The sequence below is a fragment of the Polypterus senegalus genome, chromosome 7, assembly GCF_016835505.1.
Source record: "Polypterus senegalus isolate Bchr_013 chromosome 7, ASM1683550v1, whole genome shotgun sequence".
Taxonomy (NCBI): Eukaryota; Metazoa; Chordata; class Cladistia; order Polypteriformes; family Polypteridae; genus Polypterus; species Polypterus senegalus.
This window is the reverse complement of record NC_053160.1, coordinates 185,644,524-185,668,094: the sequence shown is the minus strand read 5'-3', so window position 1 is coordinate 185,668,094 and position 23,571 is coordinate 185,644,524. Positions and strand designations below refer to the sequence as shown.

Below are 23,571 nucleotides of genomic sequence, written 5' to 3'. Positions count from 1 at the left end.
AAATTTTAGAATTACGGTTTAACAGTAGATGACATAATTGACATAATTAGGTTTGGATATTTTTAGAGTCCTGGAGACCTCATCCATCTAGCTGCCTCCCCATTTGGCCATGCCACGGCTGAAACGTTGCTCTGATGAAAGGACCCCTCTTTCCCATGATTCCTGTGATCCTCCATCAGGGATGACTTTACCATAGGCAGGCAAACAACTTGGCAGGTGGGCCGTGGCACCAATGGCCACATTTGGGTAGTCAGCCCAGACTTTCTGTTCTTCCCCTTCTTATGCTGATATTCCCATTTTAACGTGTGTGTTAGGGGGTGGGGTTGTGTCCCCCCCCCTTTTTTTTTTCTTTTTTTCTTTGAACTAGACTTTTGCAATAGAGGTTTTGGTGTGTTTTTTTTTTTTTTTGTTGTTTTTTTTTTATTGGCAGATATCCATCCTGATACCAGCCCTCCCATTTATCTGGGCTTGGGATCAGCTCCTAATGTCATAAAACCAAAACACCACACAGCATTGCAGAGTAAATCTTAACTTTTTTTTTGTATACTTCCCTGATTGGTATTTCACACATTGTGCTCTGTAACCCAGCATCCAATTAGCCTGTACACTCTCCTGTACTCAGTTGGCTAATCACTGTTCATATTCAGACAGAAACAACTAGGCCTAAATTTCGCACTTGTATTATGTAATCTATATTTATCCACACGATTTATTTATTTATTTTTTTTTTTAGCCAAAACCAGCACAACCAGCTCAGACTGCTCCTGCCACCAGCAGTACCAGTGTTTCAACGCCTGCCCCAGCTGCATCTGCTGACCCAGCACCTTCTGAGACAAAATCTAGTAGCACTGCAAAAGAGGAAAAAAGTACTGAGAAAGCGGAGGAGAAACCAGCTACCTCTACACCACCTTCATCAGTCAGGTATAGGCATGGGAAGATGCAGTTAACCCACATATGATACAGGACATATTGAAGTGTGGGCTTCAGCTGACACTGCACAAACAGCTTGTAACGGCTGACAAAATAATAAAGAACTAAAAATAAGTTAACATATATTTTTGAAATAAAATAAAATTTTAAAAACAAACACACACAATAGGTTATGAAAAATGCTGCACTTATCTGTAAATACTTGTGTTTTTTATCTGTTACCTCAAGTTACTCAAGTTGAACAATCTACATATCAATTAATTAGTCATATACTGCAACATTCAAAACACATGTATTTTTAACATATTGTTAAACGAATACAAGGAAGACCCACCTCCCCCTCTTTCATTGGTCAAGAGCCTCGTCTTCAATTTTAAAATGCCTCATTTTGAAAATGCTTCACTTTTTTGTAATTTTTGTATCATTTCTGCTTTAAAATGTGCAGTGTACTATTTATTTCTTTCTATGTTCTAAAGGTTCCAACTTCACGTACAATACACACTAGTTGACATGTCTGCATATGGAGTGATAATTAATCTCTATGATTATGCTTTATGAATAGATTAATTAATTTAGCTAACCTACATGACTAATGACTAAAATATTAAGATAAGAAATCGGGATGGAAACTAAATATCAGTGGTCCTCCGAGCATGCCCAAGAAACATCTCGGATTCACAAGCATGAATGAGGTGGCCATCTAGGTAACAGCTGTACCAGAAAAGAGTGACTTTTCCAATGTTTAGTTATGTCAATCTGTTTTATATGTGTATATTTATATCGCCCAGCATCTGTTCTACAAAATAAAGTTGTGCCCATAATGATCTACCACAAAAGAAGCACACTATCAGTTTGTTCCTAACTGTAGTGCTTCATTAATAATTTTTGCCAATAATGGAAGTTGGTATCTAATTAAGCAATTGGGCCTGAATTAAAATCTTGCCATCGCTGTGGCCCTCCAGGATTGAAGCTGGGGACCCCCTGTAGTGTAATACCTTTTACTTCAGTGCTGTACCTTCATGCTTCACTCCAGTTTTTATTGTAATTGCCCCCTTACTTTTCTCAAGACATTTTCAAACTTGAGAAACCAGCCATTAATCGGTCACAGTGCAGGTCTAGTCAAGTTGGGAGAGCATGCACTGGTACAGCATGTTGCCATACCCACCACACTGCAAAACCGCTCAGAATCCCGGTTGGCAACAACCCCCCCAGGCAGACACGCGGTCCAGACCCACCCTCCGGAAATGACCGTCTATCTGCCGCAGCCAGGTGTTACATGGGCGACCCCTTGGCCTGGTCCAGCCACTCAGGTCCTCAACATTGAGGATCCTACGAGCTGGATCACGCTTGGGGGAATTGTGCCACATGGCCGTAGTGCCATAACTGATGCTCCCTAACAATACAGGTAATGTGCCTCATTCTGCACTCCATGAGCAACACAAAGTCAAACCAGCGGTACCCAAGGATTTTCTGGGGCAACACAGTACCAAAGGAGTCCAGTCTTCTTCTCAGGTCACTGGTTAGCGTCCATGTCTCGCAACCATATAGCAAGACAGGAAGCACCAGGACTCTGAAGACTTGGACCTTCAACCTTTTAATGAGATATCGGGAGCGCCACACATCCCTTTCCAGCGACCTCATGACCCCCCCATGTTCTCCCAATCCATCTACTGACTTCACAGGAAGAGTCACCAGAGTCATGAATGTCATTGCTAAGGAAAGTAAACCTCTCGATGAGGTCGACACTCTCCGCAGACAGACACACTGCTGATGGCCGTGCCGAAGAGGTCATTAAAGGCCTGGCTCTTTGGTTTTAATCAGGACCCTCTCTCTCGAGAACCTCGATCAGAGCCTCTATTGACTCTACGAAGATCACAGCATCGTCGGCAAAGTCAAGATCAGTGAATCTCTCTTCACCAACAGATGCCCCACAGTTGCTGGAACCCATGACCCTGCCCAATACCCCGTCCATGCAAGCATTAAACAGAGTAGGAGCAGAACAGACCCCTGACAGACCCCACCGTCAACTGGGAAAAACACAGAGGCTCTACATCCACTCGCAGTGCAGGTCACTCTAATAAATTAAATTTGATATCAGACTGCAGAGTTCACCTGTGGATATTAAAATCATTTAATTACATGGAGCTGGTAAAATTCACTGTTGTCTACCTGTTGGTATAGTATGTTCATGGCCGTGGAGTTATATTGGAAATCTGGGACTTAAAAACACAGCTTAAGTGACAAAAAATTTAAGTTTTTGCATTTTTGATATAAATGTCTTTGGTAAAATGAATGTGGTAAATATAACATGAAATTACTCTCTCGGACTTCAACATGTTAGCTAACTGGTCTTTGATCTGAAACACCAAGTACATCTGTCAAGCATGAAATAGGTTTTCTTTTGATTGGTTCAATGTATTAAATTTTGCTTTAATTGGGTCAATTTTTAATACATAACAAAGGAAGTTGATCCTGTAGAGTCCATCATATTTAATTTATCTTCTACTATTGATGAGAGTAAATGAGTGCTTTTCACTATTCTGATAAAGTAAAATGTTTTGTATATTTTCTTTTTTATATAAAATGTCACTGGAGATAAAAATTGCCTATATTAAATTTTTTATACCGTTATACATGTATCAGGGTGTGAAAATTAGTTTTGGCCACCTTCAAACTGTACTCCTCATGTCTTTGTAATTCCCACAGTCTCCAATCTGGCAATTAATAAACTGAATATTATGAAGCAAGTGATGAATAATAACTAACACAATGTAGACAGCTTTTAGTAATGTCATTTTATATAATTTCTATTACAGTACATCAAGTCCTACAAATGTAAACATATTTGAAGAGGCTACATCTGCACTCGGTAAGTAAATTGACAGCCTTGAATACCTGTCATATATCAATTGATTATTTCGTTTTAGTATAAGTTTAAGTCCGCAAATACTCTGTAGTGGTATTCTCTTAACAGAACTAGTTATCTTAAGGCATAGTTTATCTATGGGTTATGACCCAAAATTGGTTACAGGGTTGCCACCTTTGGTTCGTGCTATTCCATGACTCGCCATTGTATTAAATGGGAAAAAGTCGCATACGGTTTGCGAAGTGTCTCACAGTGGGTCGCCACGGACAGCTTATGTAATCCACATTGCTCTGCTGTGATCATCAGCAACGATTCTGCAAGGGAAACCCCCCATCCACCCAATCCCACCCCAATCCCCGATCTGATGATTACCAAGGGCCTTGAAGGCACTAAGAAAGGCAAGTTTTGGCTGCAAGAAAAAAAGGTTAAGAAACACTGCCGTATAGTATTGTTCCAATGGTATAGTAAAATAACTTTTTTTACAGTTGATCTCGGTTTTACTTTATAAATAGTATTTTACTTGTTTTTGGAAACTTGGAAGGTCTGTGACTATATCACACTTGGTTCATTTAGATAACTTTGCTGCCATCTAGTGAATAAAAGTCAAACAATACTCTCAAAACTTTTGTCAATGTTTAACAATGCATTCAGCCTTCTATCCATTGATGTCAGCAACAGCCTTGAAAGTGTTAAGCTAGATATTAAAGCTAGTAACTAAATAATATTGCTTTTTATATTTACTTTTACATTTACTTTTTGGTAAATGTAGTTTTACACCGTACTTCTACTATTGATATGAAAGAGGGCCTTATACAAGAATGAAATCGATTTTATTTTCTAATAAAATGCTTATACACAAACATATTTTTAAAATCCCTGTTTAAATAATAACCAACTAACTGATTAGCCAAATAGTACTGTTAGTTGCTGCGCAGAATCAGTTTAAATAGAAATAAATTAGAAATAATTTTTTATTAAGTCTTATGATATAGCAGTGCTGAATCTTAAATTGTCCAATATTGCTGCACTGTCATTTTCTAACAGTAGCTATAGATATCTGTTTTTAAATTGAATACTTGAATGTGTCCTTTAATAAAGTATTGTTCATTAAATTTCCCGTGCTTAGAGATTTTGAAAGTATAATTGCAATTGACCAGTATGGTGAAAATATTCAGTTTTTTACTATCTTTGAGGAAGTTGTCACTGACAAATGTGACTTGGTTACAGTCTGAAAATTAGTGTATCAATGTATGCTCCCAACCTCTCCTCTGTCTTCTGCCCTATGTTTTCTTTCTTTTGGTTTAACATGACCATCTTTTCACCAGCTCTCCTTCTCTCGATTGCGTTCCCGCATAGCCTGATTCTCAGACTTTGTAATTACTTTTAAGGTGCCGTTCTCACATCCTGCCTGCTTTTATACCAATGGTCTTTGAAGGTGACTCTCCACCTGCCTCCCATTCTGTTTCTCCTCCTTGTTTGTCTCACAATCGCATTTCCTCTTTGGTTGCGTCACCAAAACCAAACTGACCAGTCAGATTGCTTAGGGGGCCTGGACACTCAGACTTGAGTGTTCTGTTTTATAGTAGATGTTCTAAATGTTCACTGTTTCAAAATTTAGGTGTATTGTTTTCTTGAACATTATTCAAGAGAGTTAAATTTAATTTCCAATGCTTTTTGAAAATATCATTGCAGTTGACCAGTATGGTGAAAAATATTCAGCTCTTTACTATCTTTGAGGAACTTGACTCTGACGAGTGACTTGGTTACAGTCAGTGGCATGAAACCAATACTATGTACATTTATTAAAATGTCCAGCATTAATTATATGATACAAAAATTACTTGGGACAGAAATTGCTATATCTAGATATTTGAATCACAATAAGAAAATGTATATTTAATTCAGTTTGCAAAATAAAAAAACTTACCATTTGCAACTATTGCAGCTGAGCCAAGAATTAGTGAATTTGAACAGCAACAATGTTCAAGCAAGCATTCAAAGAGTGATCTGCTTATATGAAGAACTTGAAAAATACACTCAAATGTTATTGCCACCAGACTACTTTGCAGTATTTGACAGAACTGATTCATTTGCTTTTATCTTTAACTCCGTCATCCCTTTGGCTGCCTGTAATACACCACAGCCTACAATGAGGTGCCAGTTTATTAGTTGTACAAATCTAGTATTGTGTACTGCCCCTGCTTTGACCTTTAGGACAGTATGTGTTTTACAACATGTTGTGAGAAGTGTTCAGAAATGTTGTATAATGCAGAAATGACAGCATTGCACTGTTTCTGCTGATTGGGTATTGGGAGCACTTATTAATGCTAGGACAGCATTCTCCACACCATCACAGTGCCAATACCAGCCTGTACTCTGGACACCAAATAGGATGGCTTCATAGACTCAAGTCATTTGTGCCAAATTCTGATAATGTTCTTGGCACAATAAAAATGGAGCCTGGATTCATCCGACCAAGCGTTTTTTTTTTTTTTTCCCCCTTTTCTATTTCACAGCAATCCAGTTTTAATGCCTCAGTACCCATGAGAGACGCTGCTTCTTATGGCTTGTAACATCCGTGCCCAAATCTGTAGCTGTAGTAGTGTATTTGAAACAAGGTTCTAAAAGTGTTGCATTGTGAGATAACATTCTGCATACCAGTAGTAAATTTAGATGTAGATCAACTGTTTGTTTTATGTCTCCTTGATTATACAATTTCACCATTCCCCTTTGATCCCACCGATCTATGAGCTGTGGGGCAGCTATCACTGATAGATTTATGTTTTTCCCACCAATCTTGATCAGGTTATGAGTGAAATGCCTCTGACCGCAGTTTGGGAGAAGTCTGAAGCACATTTCTCCATGTCCTCAAGTTAACAGCCTGCCTAAGACATACAGTGCATCTGGAAAGTATTCACAGCGCATCACTTTTTCCACATTTTATGTTACAGCCTTATTCCAAAATGGATTAAATTCATTTTTTTTTCTCAGAATTCTACACACAACACCCCATAATGACAATGTGAAAAACGTTTACTTGAGGTTTTTGCAAATTTATTAAAAATAAAAAAACTGAGAAATCACATATACAAAATATTCACAGCCTTTGCTCAATACTTTGTCGAGGCACCTTTGGCAACAATTACAGCCTCAAGTCTTTTTGAAAATGATGCCACAAGCTTGGCACACCTATTCTTGGCCAGTTTCGCCCATTCCTCTTTGCAGCACCTCTCATGCTCCATCAGGTTGGATGGGAAGCGTCTGTGCACAGCCATTTTAAGATCTCTCCAGAGATGTTCAATCGGATTCAAGTCTGGGCTCTGGCTGGGCCACTCAAGGACATTCACAGAGTTGTCCTGAAGCCACTCCTTTGATATCTTGGCTGAGTGCTTAGGGTCGTTGTCCTGCTGAAAGATGAACCGTCGCCCCAATCTGAGGTCAAGAGCGCTCTGGAGCAGGTTTTCATCCAGGATGTTTCTGTACATTGTTGCAGTCATCTTTCCCTTTATCCTGACTAGTCTCCCAGTTCCTGCCGCTGAAAAACATCCCCACAGCATGATGCTGCCACCTTCATGCTTCACTGTCGGGAAGGTATTGGCCTGGCGATGAGCGGTGCCTGGTTTCCTCCTAACGTGACGCCTGGCATTCACACCAAAGAGTTCAATCTTTGTCTCATCAGACCAGAGAATTTTGTTTCTCATGGTCCGAGAGTCCTTCAGGTGCCTTTTGGCAAACTCCAGATGGGCTGCTATGTGCCTTTTACTAACGAGTGGCTTCCGTCTGGCCACTCTACCATACAGGCCTGATTGGTGGATTACTGCAGACATGGTTGTCCTTCTGGAAGGTTCTCCTCTCTCCACAGAGGACCCCTGGAGCTCTGACAGAGTGACCATCGGGTTCTTGGTCACCTCTCTGACTAAGGCCCTTCTCCCCCGATCGCTCAGTTTAGATGGCCGGCCAGCTCTAGGAAGTGTCCTGGTGGTTTCGAACTTCTTCCACTTACGGATGATGGAGGCCACTGTGCTCATTGGGACCTTCAAAGCAGCAGAAATTTTTCTGTAACCTTCCCCAGATTTGTGCCTCGAGACAATCCTGTCTCAGAGGTCTACAGACAATTCCTTTGACTTCATCTTTGGTTTGTGCTCTGACATGAACTGTCAACTTTGGGACCTTCTATAGACAGGGGTGTGCCTTTCCAAATCCTGTCCAATCAACTGAATTTACCACAGGTGGACTCCAATGAAGCTGCAGAAACATCTCAAGGATGATCAGGGGATACAGGATGCACCTGAGCTCAATTTTGAGCTTCATGGCAAAGGCTGTGAATACTTATGTACATGTGCTTTCTCAATTTTTTTATTTTTAATAAATTTGCAAAAATCTCAAGTACACTTTTTCACGTTATCATTATGGGTTGTTGTGTGTAGAATTCTGAGGAAAAAAAAATTGAATTGAATCCATTTTGGAATAAGGCTATAACATAACAAAATGTGGAAAAAGTGATGCGCTGTGAATACTTTCCGAATGCACTGTATATATCTATCTATAGATCTATCTATATCATCTGTAGATATATAGAGATATCTCTCTATAAGTTAGGTCCATAAATATTTGGACAGTGACAACTTTTTTTTTCATTTTGGTTCTGTACATTACCACAATGAATTTTAAATGAAACAACTCCGATGCAGTTGAAGTGCAGACTTTCAGCTTTAATTCAGTGGTGTGAACAAAACGATTGAATAAAAATGTGAGGCAACTAAAGGATTTGTTTAACACAATCCCTTTATTTCAGGGGCTCAAAAGTAATTGGACAAATTAAATAACTGGAAATAAAATGTTTATTTCTAATTCTTGGTTGAAAGCTCTTTGCTGGCAATGCCAGCCTGAAGTCTTGAACTCATGGACATCACCAGATGCTGGGTTTCTTCCTTTTTAATGCTCTGCCAGGCCTTTACTGCAGTGGCTTTCAGTTGCTGTTTGTTTGTGGGCCTTTCCGTCTGAAGTTTAGTCTTCAGCAAGTGAAATGCTCGCTCAATTGGGTTAAGATTAGGTGACTGACTTGGCCATTCAAGAATTTTCCACTTCTTTGCTTTAATAAACTCCTGGGTTGCTTTGGCTATATGTTTTGGGTCATTGTCCATCTGTATCATGAAACGCCCGCCGCCCAATCAATTAGACTGCATTTAGCTGGATTTGAGCAGACAGTATGTCTCTGAACACCTCAGAATTCGTTCAGCTGCTTCTGTCCTGTGTCATATCATCAGTAAACACTCGTGTCCCAGTGCCACTGGCAGCCATCACACTGCCTGACTCCACCGTGTTTTACAGATGATGTGCTATGATTTGGATAATGAGCTGTTCCACGCCTTGTTCATACTTTTTTCTTGCCATCATTCTGGTAGAGGTTGATCTTGGTGTCATCTGTCCAAAGAATGTTTTTCCAGAACTGTGCAGGCTTTTTTAGATGTTCTTTCGCAAAGTCCAATCTAGCCTTTCTATTCTTGAGGCTTATGAGTGGCTTGCACCTTGCAGTGCACCCTCTGGATTTACTTTCATGCAGTCTTCTTTTTATGGTAGACTTGGATATCGATACGCCGACCAAGCCCTGGAGAGTGTTGTTCACTTGGCTGGCTGTTGTGAAGGGGTTTCTCTTTACCATGGAAATGATTCTGCGATCATTCACCACTGTTGTCTTCCGTGGACGTCCAGGTCTTTTCTTTCTCGGGATGTACCAAAATGTAGATTTTGCCACTCGTAATATTGTAGCAATTTCTCGGATGGGTTTTTTCTGTTTTCGCAGGTTAAGAATGGCATCTTTCAGCTGCATGGAGAGCTCCTTTGACCGCATGTTGTTTGTTCACAGGAAAATCTTCCACATGCAAGCACTACTCCTCAAATCAACTCCAGGCCTTTTATCTGCTTAATTGATAAGACATAATGACGGATGTGCCCACACCTGCCCATGAAATAACCTTTGAGTCAATTGTCCAATTACTTTTGAGCCCCTGAAATGAAGGGATTGTGTTAAACAAATGCTTTAGTTGCCTCACATTTTTATGCAATCTTTTTGTTCAACCCACTGAATTAAAGCTGAAAGTCTGCACTTCAACTGCATCCGAGTTGTTTCATTTAAAATTCATTGTGGTAATGTACAGAACCAAAGTGAGTGAAGTTGTCTCTGTCCAAATATTTATGGACCTAACTGTATCTACACTCACCTAAAGGATTATTAGGAACACCATACTAATACGGGGTTTGACCCCCTTTCGCCTTCAGAACTGCCTTAATTCTACGTGGCATTGATTCAACAAGGTGCTGAAAGCATTCTTTAGAAATGTTGGCCCATATTGATAGGATAGCATCTTGCAGTTGATGGAGATTTGTGGGATACACATCCAGGGCACGAAGCTCCCGTTCCACCACATCCCAAAGATGCTCTATTGGGTTGAGATCTGGTGACTGTGGGGGCCATTTTAGTACAGTGAACTCATTGTCATGTTCAAGAAACCAATTTGAAATGATTAGAGCTTTGTGACATGGTGCAATATCCTGCTGGAAGTAGCCATCAGAGGATGGGTACATGGTGGTCATGAAGGGATGGACATGGTCAGAAACAATGCTCAGGTAGCCCGTGGCATTTAAACGATGCCCAATTGGCACTAAGGGGACTAAAGTGTGCCAAGAAAACATCCCCCACACCATTACACCACCACTTGTAGTGGAGATGAGTGGTACCCGGTGGGGTCTTCTGCTGTTGTAGCCCATCCGCCTCAAGGTTGTGCGTGTTGTGGCTTCACAAATGCTTTGCTGCACACCTCGGTTGTAACGAGTGGTTATTTCAGTCAAAGTTGCTCTTCTATCAGCTTGAATCAATTGGCCCATTCTCCTCTGACCTCTAGCATCAACAAGGCATTTTCGCCCACAGGACTGCCGCATACTGGATGTTTTTCCCTTTTCACACCATTCTTTGTAAACCCTAGAAATGGTTGTTCATGAAAATCCCAGTAACTGAGCAGATTGTGAAATACTCAGACCGGCCCATCTGGCACCAACAACCATGCCACGCTCAAAATTGCTTAAATCACCTTTCTTTCCCATTCTGACATTCAGTTTGGAGTTCAGGAGATTGTCTTGACCAGGACCACACCCCTAAATGCATTGAAGCAACTGCCATGTGATTGGTTGATTAGATAATTGCATTAATGAGAAATTGAACAGGTGTTCCTAATAATCCTTTAGGTGAGTGTATATTGTGGTGTATGGCCGGCCGCTTATCCAGACCAATACCCCTAAGCCGCCAGGTGGAGCCCTCCCTGCAGTATGTAGGTTACCCGAAGACCAGCAGGGCATCATGGACATTGCAGTTTTTATACACAGCCCTGCTGGATGCCTTGGGGGCCACTAGGTGACGCTGCAGGGAGGAACAACGGTTATTTACCCTACGCCCCGGATGTACGTCCGAGTCACATGGATAAGGGGAATGATGTGCTTCCGGGGTGAAGAAAAGGACTTTTTATCTGACTCGGAAGTGATAAAGGATCACATGGACTGGGGATTGAAACACTTCCGGGTCAAGGACTATAAAAGGACTCTGGGAGCTCCCAGACGGCGAGCTGAGCTGTGTGGAAGGGTGGCAATGCGTCTGTGAGTGGTGGATTGATTTATTGTGTTTATTATTGTGATTTATGAGTATAATGGAGGAGTGGGTGCTTTGTGCACTGTGGAAGATTTGAAAGTCAACTATTGGACTTTTATCTGGTGTCTGGAGTCTTGGACAGGCATTCAAGGGAGCGACAGCGCCCCCTATCTCTCGCACTATATAGCTATGTAGTTATATAGTTATATATGCATAATAGAACTAACTATTTTACATTACAGCGAGTAATTAACAAGTCAAAAACAGTAAAACACAATAAATTGAAAGAAAATTGTTTCATGTTGCATTAGAGGTATTCGTTGTGTTATTCGTTTTCGCTCTATTTGGATTTGATAGTTTGCTGTTCCTTTTCATTTGCAGCAGGGGTGCAATTATTTATTTATTATTACTTTCCAAGTATTTATCTTAGCGCCTTTGATTTGCTTAGTTTACCTTGTAACTTAGAGCAAATCATTGTATTTGTTAATTAAACGTCTAGTAGAAATTATTCAATAAAATGCAAGTATATTCAAGCTTAGAAGTTACTGAGCACCAGTTTGTTTCCTATGTGTCTTGGTATTTTAAAGTTGCTTAAATACATTATATTGTGTCTTCATTATTTCTTACAGTGACAGGGCAGTCCTATGAAAATATGGTGACAGAGATCATGTCAATGGGATATGAAAGAGAGCAAGTTGTTGCAGCACTAAGAGCGAGCTTTAACAATCCTGACAGGGCAGTTGAATATCTCCTAACGGTAGGTTATTAAACTATTTTACTTAAATTTCTTTTTTGCCCCATAGCTATTTAAGGGTTACCTGTTAGGAAAATGTCTGTGAACTTTGTTACTGGTTTTAAACTAGTATCTAAACAAATGACCAAGATAATAGTTAGTTATTTTTAGTGTGTTTCCAGTCATTGTTCATTATAAATGCAAATATTTATGAAAATTTTCATGTTGCTTTAAAATGTGGCTGTTACAAGACTCAATATTTATTTCAAAAATTATTTTTTAAAGTAAAAACAAAATAAAACATTTCTACACCAAGAAAAAGGTTTTTACACGCCCTAAATGAAACATTCAGAGCATCAGATAAGTTCACTGTGGGTAAAAGGGGCACTCCTTTGAGAATACTTAAAGCTCGATTGATCAGAAGATCGAAATGTAAGGCCTGGTTTGAAGATATCCTCTCATCATATCACTTATCTTTTTAATTATGCAGTGAAGCAGCTTTGTTACTCATTTAATTTATGCTAAACAGCATATGTAGGATGCTTAAATATACAGTATAAATTAAGCTTACCTACCACACTCACATTTTCACAGAAAACCACTAGATTTTTTTTTAAATCAAAAAATAAGTAGTGCTCTATCATCTATTATTAGAAATTAGCGGTGTAATGCCACAGTTCTGAGTAAGTTTGTAAAAAAGAATATGTATATTTACTTTATCAGTAACCCTCATTAAAACACTACATAATGAAAGGTGGTATCGATCATTGAGAAAATGTTCTTCAATCATTACAATAATTTGGTAAAAAGTGAGACATTTTCTTATTCATTAATCAATACACTTTAGCAAATATGACATTGTCGATTTGAAAATGTGTGATTTTGGCTTTGATGGTTTTGTTTATTGTTTTGTTTTTCTTTTTCTTTTGATAGTACAAATTAATGCAGTTAATAAATAATGAAACCTGAATTAAATTTGCTTTTTCTCACTTTGCTTTGTGATAGACATAAAAAAATTTGTTTTCACCCAGGGTATTCCAGTCGAAAGAGAGAGTCATTCTGTAGCAGATCCTATTGCACAATCTGGTAGCACTCCAAGTGGTGCAAGTACAGGGTCTTTGTCATCCTCATCCACGGGATCTTCGCAGCCAGCTGCACCAGTATCCTCTACAGGTGGTGAGTATAAATACGAACAGCAAATATTTTAAAATTATTCTGTCTTTTGGGGGCAGAGTGATGGCACTGAGGTTAGGGATCTGCACCAGCAATCGGAAGTTGCCAGTTTGAATCCCGTAAATGCCAGAAGTGACTCTACTTCGTTGAGCAAGGCCCGTAACACACAATTGTTCAGTCGTGGATATGACGTTAATCTGCGTCTGGCCCTGCAAGCATGTACTTCAACTTGCAGGAAGAATTTGGAGGTTAGTGGCAGGATTGGCACTGCATCCACCTTGAAAAATGCACCGTTCCACTGTGTTCCTGAGGTGTCATCTGTTGCCCGGCTGGTCTCTGGTCCAGTATGTGGGTGATTCATTGTGTGGTGAGTGTGGCAATGTGCTGTATAAACACATGCTCCCAACCTCTCCTCTGTCTCTTACCCTATGCTTACTTTCTTTTAGACTAATGTGTTTGACCCTCATTTTACCAGCACTCCTTCTCTCGATTGCGTTCCCATATAGCCTGCTTCTCAGACTCTGTCATTACTTTTAAGATGGCTTTCTCACATCCTGTCTGCTTTTATATTTAAACGCCCTTTGAAGGTGACTCTCTGCCTGCCTCCCATGCTTTTTCTCCTCCTTGTGCTTCCTCTTTTGTTGTGTCACCAAAGCCAAATTGACCAATCCGATTGCTCAGAGGGACTTGACGCACAGACTTGAGTGTTCTGTGATATAGTAGATATTCTAAATATTCACTGTTGTTCATTAGTTGTACTTTTTTCTTGAATATTATTCTAGAGAGTTAGACCGTGTTGCAGAATTATCAGGTAATTTTTTGTCTGAATGCTTTAAAAAGTTGTCTGATATCTGCTGCTGTAAAATGTGTGTTAACTTTTTTTAAATAGTGTTAAACTTCTAGAATCTTCTCTTTCCGTTGTCCAGGGCTGTTACTGTCATATTTAATTTTCATTTTAAAATTAAATTTGAATAATGGTGATACAGCAATAATACATGCACATTCGTATATTTGTATATATTTGTAGTATTGAAGTCAAAAAACACAAAATTATATTAAGCAATTTCATACATGATTTTAGATCTTTTAAAATCTTAAAAACAAACACACACAACTGCTGAATGTGATTTTTCTTGTCCTAAAACTTCAAAGCATATAGATTTTGAAAGGAAATATTTTTACAGCTTTCTTATGAAATTAGTTTTACTGAGGCTAGAATTTGCATATTTGATTTTTGCTTGCATTTCAATATTGGTCTTGAATCCCAGATTTTGCCATTTCATTAAAGGCTAGTTTCTATATCTTATTGTTGTGCTTGATTATATACACTCACCTAAAGGATTATTTGGAACACCTGTTCAATTTCTCATTAATGCAATTATCTAATCAACCAATCACATGGCAGTTGCTTCAATGCATTTAGGGGTGTGGTCCTGGTCAAGACAATAATCTGAACTCCAAACTGAATGTCAGAATGGGAAAGAAAGGTGATTTAAGCAATTTTGAGCGTGGCATGGTTGTTGGTGCCAGGCGGGCCGGTCTGAGTATTTCACAATCTGCTCAGTTACTGGGATTTTCACACACAACCATTTCTAGGGTTTACAAAGAATGGTGTGAAAAGGGAAAAACATCCAGTATGCGGCAGGCCTGTGGGCGAAAATGCCTTGTTGATGCTAGAGGTCAGAGGAGAATGGGCCGACTGATTCAAGCTGATAGAAGAGCAACTTTGACTGAAATAGCCACTCGTTACAACCGAGGTATGCAGCAAAGCATTTGTGAAGCCACAACACGCACAACCTTGAGGCGGATGGGCTACAACAGCAGAAGACCCCACCGGGTACCACTCATCTCCACTACAAATAGGAAAAAGAGGCTACAATTTGTACGAGCTTACCAAAATTGGACAGTTGAAGACTGGAAAAATGTTGCCTGGTCTGATGAGTCTCGATTTCTGTTGAGACGTTCAAATGGTAGAGTCAGAATTTGGCGTAAACAGAATGAGAACATGGATCCATCATGCCTTGTTACCACTGTGCAGGCTGGTGGTGGTGGTGTAATGGTGTGGGGGATGTTTTGGCACACTTTAGGCCCCTTAGTGCCAATTGGGCATTGTTTAAATGCCACGGGCTACCTGAGCATTGTTTCTGACCATGTCCATCCCTCAATGACCACCATGTACCCATCCTCTGATGGCTACTTCCAGCAGGATAATGCGCCATGTCACAAAGCTCGAATCATTTCAAATTGGTTTCTTGAACATGACAATGAGTTCACTGTACTAAAATGGCGTCCACAGTCACCAGATCTCAACCCAATAGAGCATCTTTGGGATGTGGTGGAACGGGAGCTTCGTGCCCTGGATGTGCATCCCACAAATCTCCATCAACTGCAAGATGCTATCCTATCAATATGGGCCAACATTTCTAAAGAATGCTTTCAGCACCTTGTTGAATCAATGCCACGTAGAATTAAGGCAGTTCTGAAGGCGAAAGGGGGTCAAACCCCGTATTAGTATGGGGTTCCTAATAATCCTTTAGGTGAGTGTATTGTTAGTGTTCAAAAATCTCTATGGCAGTATGTATTGAATTAAACTCTTGGTGATACTGGAATCATTGCAGTATTGATTATTTTATCATTATTCTAAGATACAGCATAGCAGGTAGCGAAACTGTTTAGCCACATGGAACATATTGGAAGTGCCAGCTACCTTTCCCCTTCTTTGAGGAGTTAGTATTATGCCTTTTTGTTTCATCTTTTCTCCATAAAAAAAATACCGGCAACTAATAGAAATGTTAAGTGAAAAGCAGAAAGTACATTATTCCAGTTTCTAGAACAGAAGCTCACAATTGATGTTCCAATAACATTCTGATTTCCTATTAATTGTTTTTTTTTTTTGTTTTTTTTTTAATTTTATTGGGCTTTGTAAATCATTAGTAGTATTTTAAATGACACAGGTAACCAATGTAAGATGCTAAAACTGGTCAGATTTTTTTTTTTTCCCCAAGTTAAGGTTCTTGTTGCTGCATTCTGCACTAACTTTAAGTGATTGATGTCTCTCTTAGGTAGTCCTGTTAGTGCATTACCGTAATCTAGTCAACTGAAAAAATAAAGCGTGAACTAATTTTTTTTTACCGTCTTAACTATATGCTCTTTAAGTGAAAAAATAAAATCCTAGTACAGGGGGTCCTCGGGTTACAACACAGTTCCGTTCCTACAACAGTGATGTAACCCGAATTTTGGTGTAAGTCGAAACACACCCTAGCCTAAACTTACCTATCCTAACGCATTTACAAAATCATAATCTAGAGCATAGAAACACAACTAAGCCACAGAAAAAGGAAAATTACATAAATACACTGTACTGTGCTAACAGAAAAAATGATTGAAAAAAATAATACCTTTTATTCCTTCTCACGTCTCAATTTTTTTAAAGATTTTATGGGAGTGAGCGTTGTAAACTTGAAACGTTGTAACCTGAGGACCCCCTGTAATCTGATTAATATGTGGTTTAAAGTTTAGGTCAGGGTCAATAGTTACCCCTAAATTTTTTACCTCAGACTTGAATTTTATTCCTGAGGGATCATGTTATTTCTAATACCCTTACTATGTCCATTTTTGACAATATTTTAAGGTTTTTGTTTTCTCCTTATTTAGTTTGAGAAGGTTACCGCCTCATCCTTTAAGACATAAACGTGAGACACAGGATCAGAGAGCCAAGAGTGTCAGGATCATCTGGTGCTGTTGATCAGTACATCTGAGTGTCATCTGCATAGCTGTAATAGCTCACCTTGTGCTTTGAGATGATCTGACCTAATGGAAGCACATAGATGGAAAAGGGCAGCAGACCCAGAATAGGTCCTTGTGGTACACCATGTAAAATTTGATGGGTCTCCAAAGTATAATCATTACAACTAACAGAATTTTCTACCTGTTAAGGAAGACTGAAACTAATTTAATTTGTTGGGGGCTGGGCGGTCTCGTGGCCTCAATTTTTTTTTTTTTTTTCTCCAGCCCTTTGGAGGTTTTTTTTTTTTTTGTTTGTTCTGTCCTCCTGCCCATCAGACCTTAGTTTATTCTTTGATACTTAGTATTGCCTAATTTTATTTTTATATTCCTTTTTTCATCTTGTAAAGCAGTTTGAGCTACACTGTTTGTATGAAAATGTGCTATAGAAATAAATGTTGTTGTTGGAGAGCCCCACCCATTGACTAAGGCGATTTATATGAATCCTGTGATCAGTGGTGTCAAATGCTGCACTCTGTTCTGAGATAGAGCAAGAACAGATATACGGCCTCTGTCTGCATTAACCCGCAAGTTATTTACTACTTTAACCAGCACAGTTTCTGTACTGTGATTGTACTCTACTGTTCTAAAACCTGACTGAAACTTGTCAAGAATACAATGCTTATTTAAGTAATCATTTAGCTGTGTAATGACTGGCCTTTTTTGAAATTTACTTAAAAATGGTAGGTTAGATGATATTCTAAAATTGTCAAACAGATGATTATTTTTCTTGAGCAGGGGTATGACAACTGCAGTCTTAAGACAGTCGGGGAAGACCCTCGTATCTACCATGTCCTATATGTCTCTGTTGTGCCAATTGACAGCAATGTGGAATTTGTATGGCAATGGAGGGGGTTTAATGCACCTAGTAAACGGACATCTTTATATCATTGAGTGTAATCTTAATTCCGGTAAAACCTGTCCTTTACCATTCATATAATTAGATACAACTGGTGCAGTGATTCATCCCTCATCTTTACCCACTAATTCAGGGCAGGATCTTGGGGCAGTTGATGCTTTTGGAGAGTTATTGTGCATTCACCTTGGTCACCATTAATGGAGACTTGGCCAAAAAAATATACAGGATGTAACACAGGATTTTAGTTCAACAACGTTCTTTTCCAGTGAGATGAATATTGTTATAAAAATATATATCTATTATATAATAAAACACTAAGGTCTATATGTACAGTTTCTCCGAGTAATCTGATTGATCAGTTGGTTATGGTGTCACAATTAAACAATGAATTGCGAGTGTGAGACGCATACTAAGAGAGACACCTTCAATAATGACAAGCATAAAACCAGACAAGAGGTGAAAAAGACACCTCAAAAATAAACTGAGAAGCAGGGTTTACAGGAACACCCTCAAGAGTGAAGAGTGGTGAAGAGATGTCAGTAAAGGCAGAAGAGGCATGGAGAGAGAGTCTCTCCTTCAAAGATGGAAAGTATAAAACTGGATAGGAGGTGAGAAAGGCAGCTCAAAAATAATGACAGTCTGAAAAGCAGGCTTTACAGGAACACATTAAGAGAGGGGGAGCGCCGGTGGAGAGACGTTCAGATGCACGCAAATGCAGAGGAAGGGTGCTGAAAAAACACATAGGGCAAGAGATAGCAAATGTTTCTGTAAATTATTCTTTTACCATGTGTAATACCTTATCTGTGTGTGTGTGTATGTAGAGTGCATCCGGAAAGTATTCACAGCGCATCACGTTTTCCACATTTTGTTATGTTACAGCATAATTCCAAAATGGATTAAATTCATTTTTTTCCTCAGAATTCTACACACAACACCCCATAATGACAACGTGAAAAAAGTTTACTTGAGGTTTTTGCAAATTTATTCAAAATAAAAAAACTGAGAAATCACATGTACATAAGTATTCACAGCCTTTGCCATGAAGCTCAAAATTGAGCTCAGGTGCATCCTGTTTTCCCTGATCATCCTTGAGATGTTTCTGGAGCTTAATTGGAGTCCACCTGTGGGAAATTCAGTTGATTGGACATGATTTGGAAAGGCACACCCCTGTCTATATAAGGTCCCACAGTTGACAGTTCATGTCAGAGCACAAACCAAGCATGAAGTCAAAGGAATTCTGCTGCTTTGAAGGTCCCAATGAGCACAGTGGCCTCCATCATCCGTAAGTGGAAGAATTTCGAAACCACTAGGACTCTTCCTGGAGCTGGCCGGCCATCTAAACTGAGCGATCCGGGGAGTAGGGCCTTAGTCAGGGAGGTGACCAAGAACCCGATGGTCACTCTGTCAGAGCTCCAGAGGTCCTCTGTGGAGAGAGGAGAACCTTCCAGAAGGACAACCATCTCTGCAGCAATCCACCAATCAGGCCTGTATGGTAGAGTGGCCTGACGGACGCCACTCCTTAGTAAAAGGCACATTGCAGCCCGCCTGGAGTTTGCCAAAAGGCACCTGAAGGGCTCTCAGACCATGATAAACAAAATTCTCTGGTCTGATGAGACAAAGATTGAAGTCTTTGGTGTGAATGCTAGGCGTCACGTTTGGAGGAAACCAGGCACCGCTCATCACCAGGCCAATACCATCCCTACAGTGAAGCATGGTGGTGGCAGCATCATGTTGTGCGGATGTTTTTCAGCGGCAGGAACTGGGAGACTAGTCACGATAAAGGGAAAGATGACTGCAGCAATGTACAGACACATCCTGGATGAAAACCTGGTCCAGAGCGCTCTTGACCTCAGACTGGGGCGACGGTTCATCTTTCAGCAGGACAACGACCCTAAGCACACAGCCAAGATATCAAAGGAGTGGCTTCAGGACAACTCTGTGAATGTCCTTGAGTGGCCCACCAGAGCCCAGACTTGAATCCGATTGAACTTCTCTGGAGAGATCTTAAAATTGCTGTGTACCGACGCTTCCCATCCAACCTGATGGAGCTTGAGAGCTGCTGCAAAGAGGAATGGGCATAACTGGCCAAGGATAGGTGTGCCAAGCTTGTGGCATCATATTCAAAAAGACTTGAGGCTGTAATTGCTGCCAAAGGTGCATCGACAAAGTATTGAGCAAAGGCTGGGAATACTTATGTACATGTGATTTCTCAGTTTTTATATATATATATATATATATATATATATATATATATATAAAAATATAAATAAAATTCACTGAGGGCAAGCAAGACAGAGCCCCGACTGCCAACTCTAACCCTCCTACCGCGTCATGTGATACGCACGACAGAGCTATGCACGGCAACTGTAACCGTCCTCCCGAGTCCAGCGTCGCTCTCGAGGCACACAATAACTCACCAAACACAGCCTCGGTTGCTTTGGTCTGTGCAAAAGTCCACATGCACCTCTGAGCCACATTGACTTTACACCGCATGCAAGACAGAGAGGCACGATCGGCAACTCACAGAGCACGGCCTGAAAACTCTAACTAAGGGCAAGCAAGACAGAGAGCCCCGCCCACCAACACTAAGACCATGGGATACGCACGCATTTAGTGTATAAATGGATATAAATAATTTCATGTAAACGATTCGCCAAAATCTGTTGTATGTAAACGATACTGTTTTTAAAATGTTATTGTTTTTTTATCAGAAAACCCGTCTACCTGTATTGGTTTAAATGGCACTTTTACCACTTGCAATAAGGTTGACGCGTTGTGTTATTGTGTCGACTGGGCAACACAGTGAATGCGGCGTCTGTCTATATATGTCTGTGTTTTCTGTAGCCTGCTACAGGAAGGTACTCTCTCGACCATTGGCATTGGTTTCGCTCCTTGCTATTTTCGTTATAATGTGACAGTTGTTTCCTAAGCCTTTGTTATAATGAATTCCTTTCTCGCTGTTTTCCGTTCCTATTCTTACACCGCCGTATGCTACGGCGGCTTCGGCTAGTTTTTAATAAATTTGCAAAAACCTCAAACTTTTCACGTTGTCATTATGAGGTGTTGTGTGTAGAATTCTGAAGAAAAATATTAATCCATTTTGGAATAAGGCTGTAACATAATAGATTGGGAGAGCCTGGGGGGTCATGAGGTCGCTGGAAGGGGTGTGTGGCGTTCCCGATATCTCTGCAAAAGGATGAAAGTCCAAGTCTTTAGCGTCCTTGTGATTCCTGACTTTCTATATGTTTGTGAGACATAGACGCTATCCAATGACCTGAGAAGAAGACTGGACTCCTTTGGTACTGTGTCTTTCAGGAAAATCCTTGGGTACCATCGGTTTGACTTTGTGCCGAATGAGCGTTTGCTCATTGAGTCCTGAATAAGGCTCATTGCCTGCATTGTGAGGGAGTGTCAGTTACGGCACTACGGCAATGTGCCGCATTTTCCCGAGGGTGATCCAGCTCGTAACACCTGGCTGCAGCAGATAGAGGGTCATTTCCGGAGGGTTAGACTGAACAGAGTGTCTGCCTGGCGGTTTGCCAACCGGGATTCAGAGTTCCGTTGTCTAGTGGGTGCGACAGCGCACTGTACCAGTGCATGCTCCCCAACTTGACTTGAGATGTATATGTGTGTGTGGGTTTATAATTTCAGTTTATTTTTTTTTATTATGGTTACTGTTTCCTTTTTGAGTATAAAAGTGTGACTCTCAAATAAGAATTCCTCACCTTTTTCATTAACATCTAAAACAAAAGCTAAAAAATCTTTAAAGCGTTTTTATCTTTTTACTTTAATTTGGTAGAGAGTTGGTATGCACTTTCTGTTTAGTTGCTGGATTTGTTAAAATTTTTTAAACAGTATTTTAAATTAAATTGTTTCCTGTAAGTGCTCCATATGGGATGTAATTACTGTCACGAAAGCAGAGCAAATTGAAGTTTAAAAATAAATAAATAAATAAATCATTGCAACATTTAGTTACCCTCAGACAACTCCTTGTGTGTAGTCCTTGCATAAAAATACTTCCCTTTAATTAGTTTATGAACTATGATATGGAGAGATGTGATTTAACTGCACTCCTTCATGTGACTTTAATTGGTCATCAGGTCAGGAAACCAACATGCTGTTTGTGTGGTAATCAAAAAAAAGTGTTACTATTTATAGTCAGCATTGATGTATTCCTTTATAATTCAGCATTGTGCTATCGTTTTGACACTTTTGCCTTGTAGTGAATCCTTTGGAGTTCTTAAGGAATCAGCCTCAGTTCCAGCAAATGCGGCAAATCATTCAACAAAATCCATCTCTGCTTCCAGCCTTATTACAACAGATAGGCAGAGAAAATCCTCAGTTGTTGCAGGTAACTAGCTTAAAACATGCACTTCTTGCCTTGATGTTGGGATAATGTTTATTAATGCTCCTTGAAACAGAATCAAATTGTTTAACCCTTTAAACTCAGTCTTCTTTTTCTCTGTTGCTACTTTGGTTTAACAGTACTTCATTATCCTTCATTTAATTATTCATGTTCTACCCCACAAAATAAAGGGCAGAATTTTTACAGCTGGACAAACAGTTGTAGTTTAAACATGTATTACAGCAGAAATCAGTAATATTTTTACTAAAAATGCACTTTGAATGTTATTCTTATTTCCTTAGGTGTTGGAATGAACTTCTAATCACAATAAAGGTCTCAGGAACAGCCAGGAAAAAATATGTACAAAAAATGTATCTAGTTTTACAGATTTGAAGCAGTATTAAAAAAGCAGGATTCAGAATATACAGTTCAGTGAAGGAACCACGATGCAAGCATAAATTATTACACAAAAGACTACAACATGTAACAAAGCTTTTACCCAAAAGTGCATTTAGAATGTTAGTTACTCTTACTTTCATAAGGGTTGAAATACATTTTCAAACACCCCAACAGTAACCGTGTGTCCAAATAGTTAGGAATCGCAAACCAAAACAAAAAATGATCACATTTCTGCCATCAATATTTATTTTACAGTTTTGAAGTAGTTAAAAACAGATTTATTTTTCTGCACTTTTTACTGTTTTCAAATAAGTATCCATAGCATACATATCCATTATTGAAAACCCATGGGGCCCTTGTATCATTTTGAAGAGCAGATCTTGCTCTGTCAGAATGTATATACAGTAGTTGGAAAAGAAATTATTCCATGTATCCAAACTACAACAACAGTACTTGCTACATTCAAAAATGTCTTTACAAAAAAAAAATATATATATATATAACGGCATAATCAACTTGATTTGTAATGAGAGGTTTGATAACACTTGAAATGAAAAACTGATCTACACCATACTTCATGAAGAAAAAAACGTTTTGTTAATTTTTTTAACCTGGTTTTACACTTCCAAGCACAAACCTGATTATGAAAAGATATATATACTACATATAAAAAGAATTATGAAATTTTCATCTATTTACAATAACATTTTGTGGCACAAATCTTTTATCGATCGAGAGAAATGCTTTCTGTGTACTTGATTGCAGAATGGCACTTTGCAGCTTTCACTCAATCACTAATATATTACAGTGGCAGGTAGCACAACACAGGAAGAAAGCATTTTGC

The 23,571-nt window shown here is 39.4% G+C and overlaps 1 protein-coding gene across 1 annotated transcript in view; it reads left to right on the top strand.

Annotated features, from left to right (window-relative positions):
• rad23b (RAD23 homolog B, nucleotide excision repair protein) overlaps positions 1-23,571 on the top strand; it is a 68,667-nt gene that overhangs the window by 36,438 nt on the left and 8,658 nt on the right. The window contains exons 4-8 of the mRNA XM_039759719.1: positions 734-921; positions 3,747-3,799; positions 12,065-12,192; positions 13,200-13,344; positions 22,207-22,334. Coding sequence (XP_039615653.1) covers positions 734-921; positions 3,747-3,799; positions 12,065-12,192; positions 13,200-13,344; positions 22,207-22,334 — 642 coding nt within the window. The remainder of the gene's footprint in view (positions 1-733; positions 922-3,746; positions 3,800-12,064; positions 12,193-13,199; positions 13,345-22,206; positions 22,335-23,571) is intronic.